The sequence below is a fragment of the Pezoporus flaviventris genome, unplaced genomic scaffold (assembly GCF_033815535.1).
Source record: "Pezoporus flaviventris isolate CSIRO_AGI_PZ_B2104156 unplaced genomic scaffold, CSIRO_AGI_Pfla_v1 ptg000031l, whole genome shotgun sequence".
Taxonomy (NCBI): Eukaryota; Metazoa; Chordata; class Aves; order Psittaciformes; family Psittacidae; genus Pezoporus; species Pezoporus flaviventris.
Genome location: NW_026892579.1, coordinates 63,383,639 through 63,407,492, shown reverse-complemented (window position 1 = coordinate 63,407,492; position 23,854 = coordinate 63,383,639). Strand labels below are relative to the sequence as shown.

The 23,854-nt window shown below is 45.9% G+C and overlaps 2 protein-coding genes across 11 annotated transcripts in view; both read left to right on the top strand.

The window, feature by feature from the left end:
* Positions 1 to 10,054, top strand: part of PLCB4 (phospholipase C beta 4) — a 198,837-nt gene extending 188,783 nt beyond the window's left edge. For 8 of the 10 annotated variants that reach the window (XM_061461558.1, XM_061461559.1, XM_061461561.1 and 5 more), the window contains 5 exons: positions 849 to 950; positions 2,697 to 2,754; positions 3,159 to 3,245; positions 5,343 to 5,379; positions 8,152 to 10,054. In XM_061461558.1, the coding sequence (XP_061317542.1) occupies positions 849 to 950; positions 2,697 to 2,754; positions 3,159 to 3,245; positions 5,343 to 5,379; positions 8,152 to 8,240 (373 nt within the window). In that variant the 3' untranslated portion in view covers positions 8,241 to 10,054. The remainder of the gene's footprint in view (positions 1 to 848; positions 951 to 2,696; positions 2,755 to 3,158; positions 3,246 to 5,342; positions 5,380 to 8,151) is intronic. The other 2 variants (XM_061461557.1, XM_061461556.1) reach the window with 1 other exon arrangement.
* A 3,390-nt stretch (positions 10,055 to 13,444) lies between these two features.
* On the top strand, positions 13,445 to 23,630 carry LAMP5 (lysosomal associated membrane protein family member 5). The gene is made up of 6 exons (XM_061461551.1): positions 13,445 to 13,799; positions 14,056 to 14,228; positions 14,420 to 14,551; positions 14,637 to 14,742; positions 16,118 to 16,306; positions 22,485 to 23,630. The coding sequence occupies exons 1-6, from the start codon at positions 13,760 to 13,762 to the stop codon at positions 22,661 to 22,663; spliced, it is 819 nt and encodes a 272-aa protein (XP_061317535.1). The 5' UTR covers positions 13,445 to 13,759; the 3' UTR covers positions 22,664 to 23,630.
* The last annotated feature ends 224 nt before the right edge of the window (positions 23,631 to 23,854 follow it).

Below are 23,854 nucleotides of genomic sequence, written 5' to 3'. Positions count from 1 at the left end.
CGGGGACGGTCCCTTTGGAGCTTGGCTGGCTTAACCCAGAGTGATGAAAAGCCTTCTACTCACAAGTCAGAAGCTATTCCTGAAAGTCAGCATCTGTGCTGCTACTCCCAACAAAGAATCACGATCTCTTTTTCTCTTTAAAACAATGAGATACTTATTTGCTTATTTTCTGTTTTTCTACCCCACTGGCTGAAACACTGAAGAGGTTTTCCACCTCCAGAGTCAGACCACACCACTCGGGACATTTCCCCTGGAAGCTGATTGCCACCCTCCTATTAAAGCTATCTCATTCCAAAAGAAAGACTACAAGGTTCACTGAGCCAGGAGAAACCGAACACAAGTCTGACCATGGTCTGAACCACAGGGTTCTTTTCAGGCCCAAAGTAGAAGTCTTAAAAGGAAGTCTTGTGAGTTCATACCACAAGTAGCAAATATTACTGCTGTTCATATTGCAGTCATGTTCTGAGTGCAGGATTTGTAAATATTTAGGCAGTTTTAAAAGACAAATTGCATTTGCTAAATGGCTGGCAGTAATGTCTGACAGTAGCTCATACTCAAACAGCTCTTACTAGGGAGAAAAGGGACTTTTGTAGCCTTTTGTAACATTCAAAGTGTAAAAATGCTTTAAGCAGACTTTTTGGGTTGTATTCCCTGGAACTATTTGAGATTTCTGAATGCTTGCTCGAACTGTGTAAAGTCTACCCAAAGGAAGGCAGTTTTCATATGGTTTGTTCTTTCCTCTTCCTTAATGCTTCAAGGACAAAATTAACCACAGTGAAAGTATCAGGAAACCAACTTCGACAACAGCTGCATCTTAGGCATTAATGACTTTGTTTGGTTTTGCCTAGGGAAAGCAAGGAAATGCGGGCCAACCAGGCTAAAATCTCTATGGAGAACAGCAAAGCCATAAGCCAAGACAAATCTATCAAAAATAAAGCTGAAAGAGAGAGGTAAGTGGGAGATCGCCCTTCCTGAGAAGGGAGGAATGCTGTCAAAGGCTGTTGGGTGAACTCATGGATTAATTCTATGAAAAACATGCTTTTATGTATGGAAACAATGTCAGTGCTTGTGCTGAATGTCTATTTTAGATTACCTCTTTAAGAAAAATGTTACTTTTCTTACATTTACACTTTTAACAAATGTCCTGATCAGGGAAATAATATGCTCTTTATACTCATGAGCTGTGACTGACTGGTGTAGCTCTAATGGCACTATTAAATTGAAACACATCTGTAAGAGTTTTAGTGATTGTACTTAAAGTGCGTTGTACTTACGGTTGCTTTTTAAATGAAATGAGGGCTCTACTGGATCTGAGGTTGGTTCTAATTGCAGTTAGATTAACTGGAGAGACAGCATCACTGAAAATACAGGAGGTGGTGCCAGTGATGGGTTTTATCCCCCATCTATTGATGACACAGAGGAGAGGTGGGACAGAAGGAAGAAGTGCTCTAGAAGCAATGATGATCAGTGGAAAGGATGAAGCAAGACAGGAGTTAAAAAACAGAAGATGTTGTCCATAAAGCCCCACATTGTTGCTTCTTCTCTACCCCTGAACTGAACTGCAGCTCTTCCCCTTGCTACGTGCTGGCATTGGAGACCTGGTCAGCATCCAGGCTCAGCAAAACCAAGGGCACTGCTGCACTTGCAGAAGTGGGTTGTTCCCAGCACATTTTGGGATGACAGCCTTAACTGACTAGAGAGACACTTGCCAGTACTGCTGAGACTTTGGAGGATTGATCTGCAATATAGCAATTGTATGTTTCTTCTATTTATCCTAAAAGTTTCCAAATAAATAGATAAAAGCAGAGTCTACATGATGTCCCATAAGCCTGCAGGGTTTCACCTTCATTTTGGGATTGCCATCTGGCTCCTTCTTTCCCCTTATACATTTCCTCCTTGGTACTGGGCTATTTTGGTCAGAAGGCTTAAACTTGTTTCCGCTGAACTAAGTCCCTCGAGAGTAACACTCTCCTAACTCATCAGGAAGACAAATGAATGGAGCCTTTGCTAACTGCATGCTTAGTTAATGTGAGACCTCCACTAATGACTCTGGGATAAATCAGTTCCCAGATTGGAAAGCAGGCTGAATGCAGTCCTGGTTTTCAGGCTTTGCGATTAGTCCGATTCAGCTCTTTGAACTATTTTTGGTGTATTTCATGATGGCAATCCCAGGAAGAGACACTTTGCAGTGAGGTATTTTATGTAAATAGTAATTGTATACTTAGCTTTTTGCTTAAGTAACAGCTCTAAGAACATTACAGCATTGGTAAGCTGTAACGTCAGTTATGATCATAAGATGATTTTTCCATTACCACTCTTAAGAGATGTAGCAGTTTTTATATACGAAAATAAATTGAGACCAGAGTGCAGCAAGGGATACACAAGTGAATGAAACATTTTTAAGTTCTGTCCACCACTCCTGAGTAAGGGAGAAAGCAAACTCTATCCACATCAGTCTTGGTCAGTATGGGGATTATTTGTGCCCCAAGTCTCCAGTGAAACTGTCAAGTGTTCTTGGAAACCTTTAAACGTAAAGGTGTATAGCCAGAGGAGTATACAATTTGTTATTAATCCCACAAGGTACAAATAATCAGAAACCGAAATATACCTTAAGAGTTTGTAATTCTCTCTGTTGTAACTTTGGGGTTTCTTTTTTTCCAACAATTCTTCATGGACAATGTTTGCATTTGTTTTAGGAGAGTCAGAGAACTGAACAGCAGCAACACAAAGAAGTTCCTGGAAGAGAGAAAAAGGGTAACTATGATCTTGGCAAAGTCCCTGGGCACTGTTTCTGGATATTCGTTTTCATTTCTCTGTGTTGAGAATCCAGCTGTAGTAAACAAACAGATATTTGTCTTTGCTTTGTTCCACATACGTATAGTTTAAAAGATCCAAGATCTCTGTAAGATGAAGCTACTTTAAATTCACAAAGATATTATTTGTTGGTGTGTATTTATCTACTTTTGTGTAATATATTTAATATGTATAAATACATATATTATTATATTAATAGCTCTTCTTAAGACTGGGTGATACTGATAGGCCACCTGTGATGTTTTGTGCTATCCAAATGGGGCAAGATGGTGTACTTCTCAAGTAAGCTTTTATTTGGCTTGTTAATGATGTGTTACATTTCCCCCCATTATTTTGTCTTCCAGCTGGCAATGAAGCAGTCAAAGGAAATGGATCAGTTGAAAAAAGTTCAACTTGAGCATTTAGAAGTCTTGGAGAAGCAGAATGAGCAGGTATCTTGCTTTAAAGACTTAAAAGCAGGCTAGTGAAAACAGTAACCAGAATCAGGCTGAGTAGAATGCTTCTGAATGTAAGTCATTATTGAACTTGGGAATACGACCTTGTTCATGGTCACTCACCTACCTGGGGACTTAAAATGAAGAGGTGAGGTGACTCAATGATACAGAGCTAGATTTGTTTCAGAGAAGCATGTGAAAGCTAGACTGCTTAGCCAGAGTCTGTCCTCTCCACTGTCCAGCCGCGTTGATACTCATTAGCTACATCTGACAGTCATAAAAGGCCCAGCATATCCATTTAAATTACTCCCCAGAAGTACCTCAAGCAAATCAGTTTTCTTCATTTTGGAAGTTGTATTTCTAATGCTGATTGGAAAATAGAGGTGAAATATGCATAGAGCATCACAAAACTCTCAGAGACAGTTTGGACTGAATTCTAGAGATGTATAGTAGCATGGGGAGTTTTATCTATACTAGTACACCCTTTCGTAATTAAAATACTTTATTATTTTCTGCTAGTTTATAAGCTATTTTTTCCCCAGTTATAAAACTATTTGGAGAGGAAAGGAAAATTCTAATCTTATTTCTGTTAGAAGCAACAGCATGTTCTGAACAGTTCCCTTGCTGAAAGGTTGAGCCAGCAGAACTGTTATAATTGCATGGGCTTGCAGTACTGCACTTGCACAAATGTAAACTGCAAGGGGAATATACCCAGATACTCAGCAGTTCAGTGAGATAAGAGAGGAGTGCATTTAATACCCATTACTTTTAAGGATTATGTACTTACTTCTTTATTAAAAGTTCAGAACTTGAACTCTCTGACAAACATCATAGTATGAATTAAAGCCGTCTGGCAGAGGGGAAACAGGGAGAAGAGTACATGCAAATCAACTATCTCCACTCTCAGGAGAGTCCTACAGCCCCAAAAGCTACAGCCTGGTTAACTTCTAGAGGAGTGACAGCATGTAGGACTGCAGGCAGCTGCTGCCACCAAGCCCCAGCCACGATGGCTCCTTGTTCAGATCACTCCACCTCCCTTCCAGACAACCAAATTCCTATTCTTTTCCCTTACAGGGTGTATGTAGGTGCACTAACATCCAACATGAAGGGGTCTGTCAGACTAGTCTGCTCGTGAGCACTATCTGCACATAACTGAAAGACAGGGGAGGAAGTTGGGCTACAGCAGATCTGTGGTGTCACTGCAGAGACCATACAAGAGAACTCCTTATAAATGGCATGACAAGAAATGATGGGCTTGATCCAGAGACAGGTGTTAAGTGTTTTTTTTCATTGGCTTCAGAGGGCTTTGGAGCCATTTTTTAGAAACATAAGGAAAAGAGGAAATGGTTATTATAATTGTGCTTTTAACCACAATGTGATAAATATGTTCTGTATAAGGGAAGGAGGTTGCTGGGAACTAAGTGTGAATCATTGAAAGAGTCACCTCTTTCAGCAATTAGATACTTCCCTCACCTGGGGTACAGCTTCCGCTGCTGAGAGATGGTAACAGCTTACATGAGCTTGCTCATACTCCATTTCAGAGCAGAGATAAAGGTCATCTTAAATCATCAGTGATTAAATGGAGTAGGACCATTCACATGCTGGTTATCACTTTTGTGTGTGCATGCAGTGGCCTCTGCCACAGGGGTAGTCCCTTAACAGCTTTTTAACTCACTCTAATTTGATCCATCAGAGCACATTTTTCATACCTGCTGTTTTGACTACTTCCTTTTAGCCCCAGAAGTGCACCAGTGCAAACCCCCAGCTGGCTCTGGTTTCATTATTACAAACATGGATGTATGAAAGATAGTTGGATCGAGATAAAGGTGGTATTTGTTTAATGAGAGTTTCAAAACATAATTAGCTTTTTTCCTGATCAACCAAGAGATGAAATTTTTCATACAAATATCCAATGTATGAAAGTAGAATTATGGGTGAAACAGCCTTCAATACAAACTGTTATGAGTTTAAATTTGTTTTGGTTTATGTATGTTTTTCTTGCATTAATTTTTCAATCTCACTTCAGTTTTCATTCATTTATTTTGCTTCTTGTTGTATTACTCAATTTTGACATTATTATTTTTGTACAAACAGCTTTTGAAATCCTGTCATGCAGTGTCTCAAACACAAGGTAGGATGGACGTATAATAAGCAACCTATTCTTTCAGTGTGCTTTCCTTCTAAGTTAAATCATTATCGTTGGAGCCCTCCTTGTAAATGCAACCATTGGGAAGTACAGTTGACATAGTGAACACAATGTTAATCTTGTTTGCACACAGATATTTGAGCCTGACACAATATTAACAGTATTTTGTGCTTTAGCATCTCAAATTCAGATGCATATGATCAGTGATGTGCAGAGGAAATACCTAGAGATTAATTTCTGTTGTACATTAGCTGTCGTTACTGGAAGATATGCTTAGAGTACTAAACTGTCTGTGAGAAGTGTCTACTGATCTAAGAAAACTCCTTTAGTGTTGACATACATATGATTAACTGCTAATGCTGATAGTCAGACAAAAGGTATCCACATCTATTAGTATGGTAATAAAATAACTAATTCCACACTAAGAATAGCAAAATGTAGAATAGATGGCTGGAAATAGTTTTTTGGTGTCAGTAGAAGAGAGGCTTCCAGCCCTTGAAAATTCACTTTAAAATCCAACACATTATAAGGTATGGCAGTTATACTTACCAGCTGGCTGTGCTGCTGTGACTTCCTAAATAATTGTTACTCACAAGAAATCTATGTTAACCCCTGTCTTACCAAGGGAGATAGTTGCGTTAAGATTGACCATCCAGTTGAACAGTATTGCCTGATCTGAATTACTTTCTTGAATTGACAACTGAGTCTGACAGCACCCACTTTAGCTTTTATTTACAGACACATAATGAAGAAGAAAAGCATTCATTAGGCTAGGAAAAATACATTTTTTCTATGCTGTTACTGTATGTTGTTCTTAGCCTATCTTAAATCTCAATGGACTGCAAGCATCTTGAAAGCAGAGTCCATTAGCTGCCACTCATTCCATGAATTCACTGTAGCTTCAACACTGCCTTCCAAAAGGCTCATCTTAAAGTGGGTGCTTATGTGTTCACAATGTGCTGCCTGAACCAGCCTCAGAGTAGCAAAAACAGTCATCCTGGTCCTATGCTAATGTGTTCTCTCTAAACTAATTCTGTACGCCATACATTGGAGAAGATATATATATTGCAGAATATATATAGGACACTTTGTGCCGGTAGTTAAGTCCCAAGCCTAAAACGTGAGATGTGTGGGTCACTAAGGAACAACCACAGGGTTTTGTTTTAGCTGGAATTTCATTTCGCACACAGGCAAAATCCAGCCAACATTTCACAAGAGGTTGTACATATTGATTTATTTATTATGTTTCCATATTTTCATGTTAAAATTATTTCTTCATTACTTTCAAGCTTTTAACTCATTTAAATGGAGAGTGTTGATTAATTTTTAATCATATTTATGACAGTTGCTTTGCTATTATCATAATTACTTTTTTCCCCAAGATGATGATTATGGAAGTACAGGGCTAGATTCTTCAAGAAGGCACGTGTATCACGTCTGTACAAACCCACATTTACCTTGCAAAATGAATAGCTGTGCATCTTATTACCTTAGAACTACATCTGCCCATTTTCACTTACGCAGATAGGTTTGCACATCCAGAATAGGTGACTCCTTAAGTAGGAGCTTGTAGAGCAAAGTTCCCTGTCTAAGCAACATGTACAACTTTTTGGGGAACATAGTTTCTGTAAATGAAGTCTACTAACCATTCTCCCCTACATGACAGGTACAGAGCAGTTACACCAAAGGAAGTACTACCTTGGTTTGCCTCTTCCTAAACCTGTCCTAATCCTCAAGAGCTTGATTGTAAAGATAGATGGATTTGCTTGCCCTCTGGATTTAATTATTCAGAGTCCTTTGGTTTATGGATTTAAATAACTTCTCAGATTGAGAGCCCTCAAAGAAAATGAAGTGATGCTGACTCCCAGTTCCTTTAAACTACAGAGTTTCAAACCAAAGTGCACCTTCTAATCTGTAACTGAGCTGCAGGAGGAGTAAATGTGTGTGCGTATCTATGAGAGAGAGGAGAGGAGAGGAATTAGAAAAGCTCTCTCCAAGCAGGGGATTCCCAGGCCAGTTGCTATTTATATACAGTGCTTAAGCTCTGCTTGCAAAGCCTGAGGCATGCAGAGTTTATACCGAGATCTGGCATGCATTCATTGCTGTATTTTGCACAAAGCGTTTGGATATAGTTTCAGGTGGATTCAGTGTGTGTAATCCCATAGAGCACATTGCAGTCCTGAGGTGAAAACACTGTGTCTGTAATCATAAGGATCTCCAGGCCAGATGGAGATTATGTTTTACAAATTATTATTAAAAATAAGCATTACTGAGGGCAGATCTTACACTGATGGATTTTTGTCATTATTGTCTTTATGAAGGAAACCAGTCCCGATCATAGAGGAACTCTCCAAACATTTCATGATGTAACACATTGCAGTACTCACACAGCAGCAGTGAAACACATACGTTCCCAGAGACATTCCCAAAGAACAGTTGAATCAGCATCTGCCTGGTTTTCTTCACAGAATTGGAGCTTTTGCATTTTTATCATACACTCCTTAAGAAAATCAACCCATGAGTCTTGGAATAGGAGCAAAAATACTTCCCAAGGATTTGTAGACAGTTCCTTGTAGACATAGGAATTACATCTGATTTTGAAAACAGAATGATGCTGGAGGGGTAAACATAATGGTACTACATTTATCTTCAGTGTGTTTTGCCTGTATTTCACTCAGACACTATCATGTAAACCATGTGCTTCATTTTGAACAAAAGGTCTAATGCAACGCTTCATGCGGTTGTTTTGGATTGCAGGCAAAGGAGATGCAGCAGATGGTGAAGCTGGAAGCAGAGATGGATCGCAGGCCGGCAACAGTGGTCTAAAGCCTCAACAAGCAAATTGAAGTTGGAGAACATCCTTAAAATGAGAGCAAAATTCAAAACTGCTGAGGCTGAAAAGTGGGCTTTTTTTCCATGTTTTTACTCTTGTTTTTTGGTTGGGGGGCTGGTTTGGTTTTTGTTTTTAACATATAAATAGCTGCCGACCACCGTGTCTTAAGGTTTGCATTATTTCTTTTTTAACACTGGGCACTGACTTTCCGTTGTTGGATTTCCATAAGAATTTCCTCTGTTCAGAAAAACACTAATCAGAAGATGAAGACAGCTTTTTTTAAACCCAGTCCTGTATTCCTCCCTGTATCTCAACAGGCAGCAGAATTACACAATCAGAGCCTTGAAACACAACAAAGATTTTTACCATCATCTCAAATGGCAACAAAACTGTAATCAAGTCGAGTTATTTACCATTTGTGTCACTACGCGTGATATGTTGTGTAGAAACCCCATGCTGCCGTATCCTGACAAGCAACAACAACTCAGATGCTCAGCACCTGATGTCTTGGAGCCCACTGAACTGGATCCTCCGCTAAGTCACACGTAATAATCAGTATAGTGAGGAGCTGAGTTTGAGCAATTTTCAACTCTGTTTCCAAGTATTTTTCAAGCAGCAGGCAGTTGAAAGTGAACTGCGTATATTCAAAAGTACAGTATGTACAAAGTCATCGGCCAAGTTCATCAGCTGTAACAGGAATTTGACAGGGTATTTCTGCCGTCCAGTGATGCCATTCACAAGTGCCATATCAACTCTTATCATGTCTGAAAGAAAATGATATCCTACAGTGGTTAGCATGAGGGAAATACAGTGCGTTAGTGCCAAAACTGATCAGTGCTCTAAGGAATTGTGTATTAGGCACTTTAAGAAAAGTTTACATCCTACATCGCTTGTACAGAAGTTGCATTTTGACCCCGTTGCTGCAGATCCCAGATACTACAGTTCATTGTAACTTAAAGACTATTTAAACGGCTTTTGGCAAAAAGTTTGTAACTGTGAAAATGTACAAAGTATTTATACACTTCAGAATCACAACATTGTAGAAAACCACATACATGTTGCCACCTGGTAAAACTAGTAAACAGAAATGCTAAGAGTATGTTTGCATGTGATGCCAATGCTACTAAGACTGTAATGCCTACTCTGTGACCACAGTCATTCTACTAGCTGGTAAATACTGAGTAAATGTACGGCACAGGATATTGTTTGATTAATTACAAAGACTTTTAGCATACCAAGGTCTCTATATATATGTGTGTATATTAATTACGTGGGCATTCTTGATACTTGTAGTAAAAGAAAAGTACATAACTAATTTAATTTTACACAGAAGTATTTATGCAGATTTTCAGAATTTCATATCAGGAATAACCTTTTTATGTCCATTAGCTATAAAAACAATTTGCTAATGTGTTAACTTGCATGTTTCCAGAGCTTGCTGTAGTTATATTGCAAAACCGTGCATGTAAGCATTCTGCTTGGAATTTGTCCATGCTGCCAATTCAAGGATGACTGCATGGAAAACTGGTAGTTTAGAACAAATCAGATTCCTGATTTCAATGTACTAAGCACCGATTACTTTGTTGTATATGCTTGTACAAACAAATTCTACATATTCCTATAAACAAAATAAATGAAGAGAGAGAATTATGTTATTGTCAGTCCTGAGATGAAACTTTCAACTTCTCTAATAAAAACCATGAAAATTCAAACCCTTCAGTTTTGCCTGCAGTGAATTGGAGGGTGGGGGTTGTTATTACTGGCAAATATTTAGTAGGTTGTACTTCCTGTAAAAATGTACATAGTGTAAATACATTTCTATCACAGTTTATTTAGTCAAAGGAGTCTCCTTTCTTTTAAGTGACAGAAGAATGGTGCAGCGTCGGTCCTCACAGCACCACAGAACTACAGGAGTACAACATAGCAGCACTACCTTGAGATGCAGCAGGCTGAGTACAGTGCAGCAGCACTACTTTGAGAATGCAACTGAGACAGGTCAGTCAAGTCTTTAGGTGTTTAAGGCAGGATTGAAACAAACTTGTGATGCCTATTCCAGGAGAAGCAAGTGACACCAGATAAGGAGGGAACTGGATAGTGAAGCGTTGAACATTACTGGTTTTCTTCAGTCTCAGCCTGTTAACCACTGCCCTACCTGTTAAAGAAATGACTGGAAATGGAGGGCTTTGGGTGCAGCTCACATCCTCCCTGAGGAAAATCAAACCTGCTTGTCTTTGTTCCTTGGCGAGTATCCTACACATCAGGGAATACACTGGTTTGGAAGGCTAGAAAATACTGTCCTCAGCTTCCTTTTGAGTCTGTGCTTGCTGCTCAGCCAGGAGCAAGACATTTATCAAGTCAGAGAGAAAATGTGCTTCTGTGAAACCACGGAGCTGGGAAGCCTCAGCTTCCAGGCTCAGCTCCCAGAACTGTTACATACTTCATCCATTGACAATTTAGCATAAAACGCAGACAGTAATTTGAAATTGTGATGAATTTTGTCAGCTAAGTATTTTGAAATACTGTTTAAGTAGTATTTGATGCAAAAATTATTTGAGGTTTGGCTGCTAATGTAATGAGGTGAGAATTTCCATTGAGATGAAATAGGCTAATCAATTTGAACATTGATACTGAGTTAAAGCAGTTTAAAATGTCATTCCCTGCCAGGGTGATGGATTCCACTTCAGTGAAATTTCATCCAGGGAAGCAGCAGATTCTCCCTCTCTCAATCTCTTCAGCTATATTCAGTGCAGCTGTGATGGGGAGAGTTGTGATACCCTGGTCTCACAGGCAGCATGCTCTTTCACTCCCAGTAATTTGGGGGTTGGTCATTAGCTTCACTGTTTCAGAATGGGGATCTGTTTAACCCCCACCCCACTCCAGTCAAACCACATTGGCAGAGACACAAATACCCGTCGGGGGCAGATTTCCTTGCAGACTCCATGTGTTGTTACCCACAAGCTGCCTGCAAAACCAGCTGCCAGTGGCAAATGCATCCCAGAGCTGCTCAGCTGCAAAACTGCATGCTCCCTGCAAAGAGGCTGGTAAGAGTTGCTGCTGCCCGGGGGATTCAGCATTCAGAGGTACACAGGCAGTCTCCCCACCTTGGACTGAGGACAGGTTGCAGGAGATCCAGTCTGTGACCATAAATTGGTCCAGATCACAGATAAGGCTGCACTGGCTCCCTCAGGTGAGACCTTTCTGATCCGTCAATGTTTTGGGGCTTTCTTGGTGTTAGAAAATCTTAGGCTTTTCCCTTTTTTTGCCCTGGAGAGCAGGATAAACCACAGCTCTGCAGGCTGGAAGTAGGGGTGGTCACTGAAGCTGAAGGCTTTTTGTTGTGCTGTGTGGCTGACAGGGTATCAGATGCTCCTTCCCAGCTGCTCCCTCTGCACAGGCTGGATGCAGGGGTAGCTGCTGAGGATCAAGTATTTATTTGGAGGCTTAGAAAATACCTAGAAACCTCAAAAAAATGCGGAAATTAAATAGGGGACTAGGAGAGGAAATAGAGACTAGGTAAAGACTGTGAAATACCTGAGGAAGCCAGACACTGAAATTGCCACTGAAATTATCTGGTGCAAAGAGCCTCATGTAGAAGATTGTATTTTTCTCCTTTATATAGTCCCCTGAAACTATTGTCATAGCTTAATCCTGTATTACTATTGACACGGGTCTGGCTCTGTTTTGGGGCAGGAATCACTTTGTCATGAGCAGGAAAGAGTGGAAATGGCCGGAATACAATATTTACAGCAAGCAGAAAGTAATTTCTACAGAACAGTTGCAAAAATCAATGTGTTCCCATAGTATCTGGTTTTATTTCTAAAGAGCTTTTTCTCAGGAAGACCCCCCCCTTTCTGCAGGTGTGTTCTGGCAGAGGAGGGGCAGTTCCCTGCAATCAAAACTCACCTGGGAATACCTTGCTTCACAAAACCCTGGACCATTTCCTCCAGACTCCTTTTCCTGAACTAGAAACGCGAATCGCCAGTGAATCCGTGTAACACCACACAGTGAATAGCTGCTGTTCCTTCGATTAAAAACAAATGCATCCTTGGAGTAGGGCTGCTGATCCCGCTGCTCCCGGGACCGGTGTCGCTGTCAATACTGGGATATGCTCTTCCTACCGGGGCGAGGGTGGCCGCTCATTGAAGGGCCGTAAAAGCTCCCGATCCGAGGCGGAGAAGATATTTTAACGTTGCATCGCCCAGTGGAAGGGAAAGGTGAAACCCTGGGGCAAGGCGGGGGATTCCGCATCCTGTCGGTGGTGCCTCCATCCTCCCGGGGCAATGGAGCGCTAGGGGCTGTAAGCACGGTGCTCCTCCCGGTGACCCCTTCGCTGATAAGTTGTGGGGTCATTTCATCCCCTCGGTTTTATGGGAAATAAAAGGGATTGCCCTTTTATTGGGGCAGGCAGCAGCTTCCCCCTGCCCTCTCCTCCCCATAGCCAGCAGGGAAGGGGTGCCCGCTGCTGATATCCCCGTGCTGCCTGAGAGCCGCATCCCCCGAGCCCGCAGGGACAGACCCGGCACAGCTCGCCCGTGAGCACCCCACAAAGCTCCGCATGGGCACGGCCTGTATTGTCCTAATGCACCTCCTCGGTGCTGTCGGGGCCGCTCCCCTTGCTACACGATGGTATCTTTTATGTTAAGGTTACGTTTCAGGCTGTCACAATACGCGAAGAGCTCAGGTGCGCTGAGGGCCGTTCGCAGGAGGGTGCCGAGTTCGCTTCTGACCTTGCCACACAAAAATAGCTGCACGTTTCCTTCTAAATTAACACACGAAGCAGCTGCTCGCCTTCACCGTAATTATTGACGCTCCGTGAGCAGCCGGCGCTGCACTAGATCACCCCTCCTCCATCCCGCCTGTCCCGGTTTACCCGGCCGTTTGTCTCCCCGGCGTTGCCCGGGATAGCAGCTATCCTGCGGGACAGCACCGAAAGAGGGTGGCAGGACCCGGAGAAGGCCATGCCATGTGCCCCGGGCCGGTGTAGGGCTCGCCCCGGAGTGTAGCCCCGATCCATCCCTGCCCTTCCCGAGGGAGCAGAGGGCGCTCGGCGCCGTTCAACCCCGCTCCAGCGGCACTTCGGGGCGGCGAGGCTGGACCGGGGTCCCCCGGGTCCCTCCGCTGGGATCCCCGTGGGGATTCCAGAGAGCCCCTCGGCGGGGCCCCTGAAGCAGTAGCAGGAGGAGGAGGAGGAGGAGGGAATCCCTCCTCCCCGCCCTGCCGCGGCGTACGCCCCGTCCCTCGGCGTGGGCGCCTTCATCAGCTCCGCCGGCATCTCCCTCCTCCTCCTCTTCCTCCTCCTCCTCTCCGCACACCCACACTCTTCCCCGTCCCTCTTCCCCGCCGCTCCGCAGCAGAGTGCTTTAGTGCTTTTGCAGCTCCTGAGGAAGGAGGTGGTTCAGGTTATTTTGTTATCATTATTCCTCCTTTTTCTCCCCTCTAATATTTCTGTTTCCTCCCTCTTTCTTTTCTCCGGAGCGGACCCTGTCAGCGGAGCAGCACCAGCCGCAGGAACACCGGGGCCAAGCAGGGAGGATGGCCGGGGGGCGCCTCCCGGGGCTGCTCTTCCTCTTGCGTGAGTATCGCAGCGGTGAATCGCGACACGAAGCCCTGTCGCGATGAGGCAGCCGCAGGCACTGAGACAAAACCCGGCGCTGCTATATAGCACCGGTACTGCTTTACCGTCACCGGCTGACCCATCTCCGCTGCTCGCTCTATCGCGACGGGGACTCCGTGTCGCAACTCCAGAGGGCTCGGGGAGGGTGTTGAGGGGTCCAGCAGTGGCTCGGGGCAAAGGGCCCGCTCCTGAGCTCCTCTGTCTCTGCCCGCAGAGGCCGCGGCTCGCCTGGCTGCCGAGCAAGAAGTTGAGAATCTCTCCGGGCTCTCCCCTAACCCCGAAAAGGACATTTTCGTGGTGCGGGAAAACCGGACGACGTGTCTCATGGCGGAATTCGCCGCCAAGTTCATTGTTCCCTACGATGTGTGGGCCAGCAACTACGTGGACGTGAGTGTGGTCGGAGCCGATGGGGGGCCGGGGCTCGGGGTCGCAGCGCTGCAGCCGCCGCACGTTGTCACAGCGGGAGGGGGGATCCGCCGGTAGTTTTGGGAAGTCCTTTATTCCTTCCGAGGATATTCACTGGGGCGGGGGGGGGGGGATACCGGGCCGCCCCCCTGAGCCCCGCTCCCCGTCTCCAGCTGATCACGGAACAAGCCGATATCCCGCTGTCGCGGGGCGCCGAGATGAAGGGCAAGTGTGGCACGAACGAGTCGGAGCTGGAGATCTCCTGGCTGGAGCAAGCGTACACCCTCAAACTCTACTTCCTCAAGGTACGGGGCTCCCCCATTCCGCACGCCCGGGGGCTGGGGGTGCAGGGCGGTATTGCCGGGGTCCTGACCGGCCCTGTCTCGGCAGGAGGGGCACAACACGTCCCGGGGGCCGGAGGCTTTCTGGAGGCTCAGCCGGATCCAGTTCACCTACGATACCAACGAGCGCACTTACTTCAAGGACGCCGTCACCCGTAAGCTCCCCGGGGGGGGGGGGACGGGGTTGAGAGCAGGTCCCGGGGACTGGCAAGAGATGCTTAAATGCAGTTAAAGAGGGGGGAAAGAAGCTCCAAACCCGCCTGACAAAGCCGGGACCCGGCACGGGTTTTAAACCGCTTGTTAATTTCCGTCATCCCTTTTTATTCTTGCTGCTTGTTTTTAATGCCCGCGGTTGCCGTGGGAGGCAGAGCCCAGTCTATGCCTGTTTGCTGCCCCAGGCCCTCCCAGGGGGACGCAGGGCCATGGGGATGGGCAGCGGGGCAGGGGTATCAAGGGAAAACTCATTATCTTTCCTGCAGGAGATGTTTTTTAAGGTTACTTATCTCCTGATGATGGTTGAATAGGTGGGAAAGCAGCGGTTTCCCAAGGTAGCGATGAGATCGACATAAATATCCATACACCTACACGCCTCCATACGCAACAGCCTCCTCTTTTTCTCCATGGGTTTCCTTTCTGTTGGCTTTCATTTAGGTTTTACTTCATTTCTGCTCAGAAATGAGTTGTCTTGTATTGAAAATTGCGATTTTCAAGTCGTTCTTCCTCAAGCTTTCCCAACTCCAGTGTGTGGTGCGTTAAGAGTTTGTGCCATTAGACACTCTGGATGCACAGTTATTTTTCCCACTGGTGTTTCTGATGTTTCTGTCCCCAAAACACGGTGGTGGCCATGCCTCATCAGCCTCTGCAAATGCAAAACGCTGATGGTCTTTCTGTGCTGCTGGAGGGGAACAAAGGGCTGTGGAAGAGGGGGAGGCGGAAGGCATCCCTCATTCCCTTACCAAGCCGCATTCAGCCCTCGTTTATGAAACAGGCTTGATGTGATAAGGAAAATATTTCCTCTCAATCTATACTTGGGTGAAATGGTGATGTTGTATTTCAGGAAAGGCACGATGGCCTGTTTTGCTTTGCAGTGAGGTCCCCAAATTGCACTGCTCCTTCCCACCTGTATTCAGAGCCCAAGTACAGCTGCAGGAAGTGCTGTTTCCCAAACGTGAGGAGTGCAAGCGCACTCCAAGCCTGAAACCTGCATATGCATCAATAGAAACCATTCCTTTGACTTCAAGTCCTGTGAAAGGAGCACATCTAGCAGCAGCAGGATTGCACACCACAGCCATCCATTCCTGCTTGCGAGCAGGCAACCCCAGTGCAGGATCTGCTTTGGTTATGGGGGGTGTCACACAGAAAGCACTGCTTCAGGAGCAGAAAACGCTGCTTTAGGAGCAGTGGAGCGTGCGGCCGCCGCATTGCACCCCTCTGCGTGCCCTTGCGTTTGAGTCGCTGGCTGTGTTAATGAAGTGACACCAGTCCCCCAGAGACAGGACCTGACCACTGCTCCTTCTGCCCCTTGGTCAGCCGGGAAGCACACAGCCAGCTCGCAACGGCTCTCTGCCCTGGTCACCCCGGCTGGGAAGTCCTACGAGTGCCAGGCACAGCAGACCATCTCCCTCATCTCCAGTGACCACCAGAAGTCTGTGCAGCTCTTGCTGTCGGAAGTGCGCCTCCAGCCCTTCGATATCACCGCGGACTTTGTCTTCAGTGAAGGTAAGGTGCAGGGTGAAGGCGTGTCCTGCATCCCTCAGATGCTGCCATGGTCTTTGGGGGTGTTGCAATGGACTGAAGGAATTTGGGTCCCACCTTTATCAGAGCATCTTCTCCTCCTCCCAGTGGGTTTGTCAGTGCTCCCTGCAGTCTCTCCAACCCGCTCTCTGCTTTTGTAGTCCCCCTAAAAGCCTTTACAGGCTGCTATTTGGTCAGAACACGGGCTGTTGCATGTACGTTGGCTTCTATAAGGACTCATGTAGCTGTATTACCAGCAAGTCCCGGGACTACCTGATCCCTGGGGAGCCCTGCAAGGCTTTGGTGGCTCCTCTGCAGCAAGTAGCAGGTTTCGTACAGCTCAGAGGGGCTTGTAGGGCCACTGCATGTGAAGGAAAGCTTGGGTCTTCGGTGGCAGGAAATAACTTGGGGTGCATGTTGCTGGCTTCAGTTTGATTTAATGTGCCTTGCAAGGGTGAAGGGAGCCTGAAAGGGACTTCGGTGCAGTGCCAAAGGCATGGGATGTTGTTCCTCTTCTTGGGGTTCTTTAATGTTAATTGTGGATGGAAGAAAATGTGAGTTAACAAGTGCTGCTTGCATCAAAGGGTAGTACTGAAGTCAGTAGTAACACTGCCATGGGGCAGAATTCCTGCAGATTCTGCTTTCCTTCATCCCAAAGAACCCGTGGTGCTCCTCTTCCATCAGGTTGAATGAGGGAGTGCAAACCTGCTCACCTGAATTAGGGCTTTGAGACTAGTCCCCTTTTCATAGTGCCATCTTGGCAAACTAGTTAAGTCCTTTATTGAATCAAGATGACACATAAAATGTGTCATAGCCACATCTTTGAATAACAGGCTGGAAAACGGTGGTGTTATTTTCGAGCTTAGCATTAAGAACATGGGGCTTTATTATTTTACATGTGGGAACTCTTTTTAGAGCACAATAAAACCTCAGCACTGACTACAGAGCTGAGCACTTACGCTCATGACTCGCATTTCTCTCCCTAACTGATGTAGTAAATACATGCTATTATATACAGTGGCTCTGCCAGAGCTCTGCGTGGCTGAATTACTCATTGCAAGGGCAGTGTAGTACAGAGTAGGTTTTATCCATGGGCACAAATAGGTCTGGGTTTGTCTCACATTGAAGTAGTACCACGTTTCGCAAAGGCTACATGGAGAAAAAGGTAGAATTTAATAGTTGTCTGTATTTGTTCATTGGCACATCCTCATCCTCTCCCTCCTCCTGTGGATCCAGGCTCCTGTACTCAGGGTTTGGTTGGAATATGAGACAAGCATATTTAAAACACGCAAGTCTGGACTCGGTTTTAGCTGCTGTGTCTCCGTGATGCCAAACTTGTCAAGTCTGTGGGCTCACCTGCCGTTCATGCCATGCGCTTTCATATCAAGTAGTAATTCCTTTATTTTCCTTCCTTTATTGTAGGTTTGGGGTTTTTTTTTGTCTGTGTTTTTTTTCCTCCAGGACACACAGAGATCCTGGTGGATTTAGCAATTCCAACGTGTGGGGAATTCCTCCTCGTGAGGAAAGCCAGGTTTCTCTCTTTGTCAAACTCTCGATTTTTGTTATTGCTCGTTATCCAGTTCTTTTTGTGGAATTGCCCTGGAAGTTAAACAGCGAAGAGCACCGGGAGAGGATGGTTTGAGATGCACGAGAGGCCCTTTATCAATGAAGCCTCAAGAGGGGCTCTGCCGCTGCTCCCCACCAGTCCTGCAGACCCGCGTGTCCTTGGCACACGCATGGCAAAACATGATCCTTTGTGGGGTCCTGGAAACGCTGCCAATCTTAAATTACAGTAATTAGCAGTCTCCTTTTTGGTTCGTTAATTCCCCATTAGGTAAAATTCCTATTAATTATGAACAAGCCACGGAACACTTTAAAACAGTTTAGAATAGAGAGAGGGACCTGCTTGAGCAGAAGAATCGCTGCAGAGCAGGAGGGACAGGGTCCTTTTGCAACCAAGAAATGGGGGGGAAAGGGTTTATCATTAGTCCTGACGCTGTTCTATCTGGGATAGATTTAAAACCTTGTAGGGAGTGATTGTATTACTTTGATTTTTCTGAATGCTTAAACTTGCGTGCTAGATTAATCCACTTTCTGAAGGCACTGCTTCCAACCCTCAAAAATATATACATATATATAAAGTATATATAATATTTACCTTTTTCCATACAGAAGCAGCAGAATGTTGGGATTATTTTTCATTCAGAGCTTAAGAAATTGCATTTTTTAATAGGGAAAATGTTTGTACACTTTTCATATTAAAAGATCAGTAAAAAAAGAGGTGGATCAAGAGGATGCGAGGAGAACATTTTAAACTGGCAAAAGAGCCCCACAGAAACGATGAGCATATCAAAATAACACAAAATACAAAGGGATACAAAGACAAGAATTAGGAATCGGGATCCTGGGATCATTCCCTCTGAGCCATCCCAAACAGGAGCCACGTTTTCTCAAGGGTCCTTGGCACCAAGTAGTTCCTGTCTGCAAGGTGGGCAGCCACGTTTTCAAAAGCACCCATTCTATTTCTCATTCATTTAGGGTTTTTTAAGCTAAATCACCTATAAACACCTCTCTCAAAACCTCAAAAATCCACCCAGTGATGCCAGACACAGCTGAGCTCTGTTTTCCCATCCCTTCCAACAGCCCCTTGCAATGCCCCTCAGGCTCAGGCTCGTGGTCCTGACTGCGGTAAACCGCTGATTTTCTTGCTGTGCTGTTATTTGTTCTGCAGAGGGATGCTGAAACAGGAAAATGGGTCTGTGAGGTGGTTGTGTAGCCTAGTACTGAACTGGATGAGCACTCGCCATAGAAACCGTGGTGGTACGTGAGCCTGGGTGCTGTGGGTGCTGGAGGAAGCACAGCACAAAAGAACAACGGGGAACGTACCTAAATGCCTCCTTTGTATCTGCCCGAGGTCTTTGTTTGATAGGGCAGGGATTGGGGCTGTGGGGTGACCCCACCAGGTTTGGGATGCAGCAAAACTCCCGGCATCACCTAAACTTCTCAGGTAGTTTAGAATTGCCAGAGACCTTTTTGCTTTCCTGGATGGAGGGTAAATCCAGTGACTGGGAAATGCTGAGATCCCTGGGACCTGAAGCAAACTACTGAGGGAGATTGGATGGAAAGGGCTGTTTTCCCACAGAAGGCATTGATTTAAAACGCAGAGCCATTCCCAATGAGGTGATGTGTCATTTGTTGTGCATCAACCAGCCAATCTGCCCACACCGTGCTTGATGGGCTTCAGTCTGTGTCTGCTGGGGCTTTATGCAAACCCTTTCCCCTCCTACTCCTCCTTGGCATTTCCCTTTGCTGCCTCCCCACAATGTAGTGGACCTCAGCTCCTACACAATGCTTTGAACTTTTGGGGTGAAAAATGCTATTTTAACAGGTGTTATAAGCGTGAAAGTATTTTTATTTGCTGACAAATGATGTGTTTTAATGTTAAAATACAAAATTCATCCTCCTAACAGTCAGCATGTGGAGAGCCTTAGTTCTGCTGCAGATGTTTGTGCTTAGCACTTGCCTGTGCCTCCATTCCCATTCTATGCTCACCAGAAGAGCCCTGACTTTGGGGCTGTGCTCCAAAAAGGGAAATGGATGTGTCTGGTGGAGAGAAGGTGTTGGTAAGGCAGGAGGTGGCTGCTCTATGAGGTTACGAGGCGCTTTCTGCCCAGGGAGGTGCTGCTGGGTCCAGCTGGGGAGAGCATCTCTGTCTGTGGGTGTGCTGCCGCTTTTGCTTTCTCTTCTTCCTGTTGGCTTTTGCTTTTAATCCTCTTTATAAAGTGTCAGGATAAAGAACTGTCTGCCTTGGCTGCTTGCAGGAATTGACACCTTTTTGAGTTGTGACTCAGGGACTTCAATACAGCCGTGGCTTTCTGTGGGCACCAGAGCTTTGGCCGTGTCCATTGGTGCATGTCATGCTCTGCAGCCACTTTGCTTTGCAGTAGCCGGGGATTCCAGTGTTGCAAGCAGGTGCTTTAGCGTTGGGTCAGTCCTCTGCAGAGCAGCACTGGGGCTTTCAGCTTCCCCACCTTCACCGGCTGCAGGACCCTCTGTTCACCCCATTCTCCTGCAGTGCAGCATCGTTCTTGTGCAAGGAGAGGCACAGGGTAAACCTGTCGTGGGTGAGCACAGGGGGGTGCCCTCAGCCGGGGTTGCAGCAGCCTTGTTTCAGTTTTCTGTGGGGTTTAAGCTGAGCTGCTTTGAAAGCAGAAATCGGTGCCCACAGGAGGAGACTGCAGCGGCTGGACTGGAACTCTGCTGATGGGCACATCAGCACACCTCAGTCCATCGGGCTGCCTGCAGCCGCATGGTGAATGCACAGGAGCTCCTCTGGCATGGATCCTTCCCATAGGAAGGGTGCTGCTTTGTACCAGTATGTGGGGGTGGGGGTTCAGAGCACCCCAGCCATGCGGCACTGCTCCTTGTGTGGCTTTTCCCGCAGTCAAGTCTGGGAATGCCAACTTGCTGCTGTGCCTCTGCCTTGGCACTGTGAGTCTGGTCAGGCCACGGCATCCTGAACTGGGAAGAATCTGATGAAGCTCTGGAAAACCAATTTGGGGAGCTAAATAATAACCAGGATTTCTTTTTTTCCCCTTTCCCCTTAATGCAAACAAAGAAAACCCCTGCATTGCAGCATTGCTGAATCGCCTGTAACACAGTCCTGGTGATTAATCACTGCTCTGGTGAAACAGTGAGCAACTGGAGCCGAAAAGGACGTCTCTTTTGTTAGACTACATTTCACTTTGGCTGTGTTTGTTTCACTTCATTTACAGCTTGAAGCATTTCCCGATGGCATCGCTGGGAGCCTGGTGCTTGGGAGAAGGCAATGGAGCTCCCAGAGGTGTCGGCACCACTGGAGATGGGTCCCTGCTGTCACCCCCTGCCAGGGCTAAGGGGGGACTCTGGGTTTTTCTTGCTCTTTGCCACATGCCATTAGGTTTGCAGAGCATTTGCCACTCATGGTTATCACACATCTCTGTGTCTCGCAATCGGCTGCCTGGGGATCCCATCTGGATTGTCTTTCGTGATGGAGGAATCAGCGGTGCCCTTTGTGTCTCATCTGACATGCAGCCTTTCTTTCCCCCCACTGTTGTTTTGGAAAGTAATCACTGTTTTTATTGTTTTCAGCACAGTTCTATGAAGGGGATGATCCAGGCCCAGAGCATTGTCCCTCCCGAACCCATCACCTTTTTGACCTCTTTCTTTTTTCCCCAAAGTTCTCAGTTTTCTTCCTTTTGGCCTGGCAGCCCCATCTCAGCAGCATCGGCTCTGCCTGCCCATCAGCACAGATCAGCACCGGTCCCTGGGGAAAGCAGTAAATCATGGTCCTGTCACTCAGGCCTGTGGTAGACTCTGGAAGTGGAAGGGAGCTGAACCGGGATTACCAGCATAGTGTAACCTTGGTGGCCTCTGCAAGCTACATAGAAAAGGGTTTTCCCATTGTAGCTGGTTATTGCTGTGCTCTAGTGGTTTCTTGGACTGTTTATTAGAAAAACACAGGGGAGGCTCATGTTGCTTCTGCACATCCTCTGCCGTGTCTGACAAACAGCCATGAGGTGCCAGGATGCTGTGCTCTGCCACTGCTGGTAAACTCCCCGTGGAGAGCTCGCAGGGAGGTGGGAAGATGCTGTTGGATCTTGGTCAACTTGCAGATGAAGGGGAGAATCTTTTAACCGTGAGCAGAGTAAGCCTGATGCAGGATTAAAGACTTAGAGATGTACCTTGTGATACAACACTTGTAGACTCCATAACTTGATAATGAAAGCAAACCTTCAGCCGCACTCAGGAAACTTGTACTCCCATTGTCCCATTCCCAGCAAGGCCGTTGCTGTCCTGGTGTACCAGAGAGGCCTGAGGAGGAGCTTACGGGTGTGAAGTGTGTTTTCCCCTCGCCTTGGCTGGCTTGATGGATGTTAGCTCTCCCTCCAAACCCCACGCTGTGACTGTGATTTCACTTTCCTCCAAAGCAATTGATCTTCTCCCTGGGACTCCGATGGCAGTTGCTGTCTCTCCATGCTGCTGGGCTGGTTTTGCTGCACAGGGACCCCTGGTGTGGAGCTGTGACTCCAGAGAAGCCGGTTCATTACCGCAGCAGGAGTCCAGATGTGCAAATGTCTCATTCATTTCTCTCTTTGTCTCTTTCTTTTTCCTCTCTCTGCAGAACACAAGTGCCCGGTGGACCAGAGGGAGCAGTTAGAAGAAACCCTGCCTCTGATTCTGGGCCTGATTCTGGGCTTGGTGATCGTGATCACCCTCTGCGTTTACCACATCCACCACAAGCTGACAGCCAACCAAGTGCAAATCCCTCGGGACAGATCTCAGTACAAGCACATGGGATAGGGGACAGGACCGAGCAGCCCAAGTATTTATCAGGTAGAAAAAGCAAAAGCACTTTTTATTATGGGTGAGGAAAGGTTATGGGGGGCAAGAGACGGTATTCACAACACCTGATGGGGGGTATTCCCTGGAGAAACAAAGGGATTTAATATAGTCAGTGTAGCAACACTGCTGTCTCTGTAAGGAAACTCGGAGCAGCTGGTACTAGGAGTCTGTGTCAGTAGGTGGTATGAATACCTTCTTAAGCAGCTGGGCTGATCATCTGGAAACAGAACCGCTTCACGTGTCCAAGTCTAACACTGGGGGCAAAGCTATTGCTTCTTTCTTTTCCTTTATTTATTTTCCCCCTTCTCAAGAGGCTCGTCCCTCCCCACCGCTGCTCTTGGCAGTGTTCAGCCTTCTGTTCACGTCTGTGCATGGAGCAGGGCTGGGGATAGAGCCACTGCACAGGCTTCATTAAGGTCCTCTAATGAAAGGCCTCAAACCACACTCCTGGCGTTTGCACTCATGTTAAGGAGAGCATGAAGGCAACATGGGTGTGCTTTGAAGACAATAAAGGCCAGAACCTCAGGCTGGTATCGAGTGCAGTAACTCCAGCTGAGGAGCTTGACGCCGAGCGAAGAACGTTTGGTTTTGCTTCTTGAGCCACATCTGAACTAACCTTGAAAATAGCAATCAAGTATTGAAACACAAGTTATCAAGTGCCGTGCTGCTGCGAGTCAACCGGGAACTGCTTCTGGCTGGGCATCCTGCACGTATTGTGATTGTGGTTGAGATGTTACATTGCTACCTGCAACCGGGGTTTTCACAGCGAAACAAGATTAAACCAGAGATGTTACAGTTACTATGCAGATTATTCAGGTATAATCTAATGTAACGGGAACAGAAATAAAAGGGAACCCTTGAAATCTATCCTTAAATGTAGATGATTTTTAAAATGAATTAAAACATGTACATACGTGATACTTGATTTGCCTTCTTATTCTGAACTGACGCCATGCTTGTTACTGACTCCATGGTATCTATGGAATCGGTGCAAAAATACATCATCTGAATGGATGTGGAATGTAGGGTTGACTCTAGCAGGGGGTTTGGGGTAGAGGTGGCGGTGCTTCAGTAGTCTGATTTGTTGGTTATTTCCAGTGTTCTCCTCACCTCTCGGCTGTTCCTTTCTCATGCCTTCTGTGGGTATTG

Excerpts from the sequence above, each read along its gene's own strand:
- LAMP5 (XM_061461551.1), top strand. The coding sequence starts at position 13,760 with ATGGCCGGGGGGCGCCTCCCGGGGCTGCTCTTCCTCTTGC. Across the intron at positions 13,800-14,055 it reads GGGGCTGCTCTTCCTCTTGC|AGGCCGCGGCTCGCCTGGCT; the intron begins GTGAGTATCGCA and ends CTCTGCCCGCAG. Across the intron at positions 16,307-22,484 it reads GGACTTTGTCTTCAGTGAAG|AACACAAGTGCCCGGTGGAC; the intron begins GTAAGGTGCAGG and ends CTCTCTCTGCAG.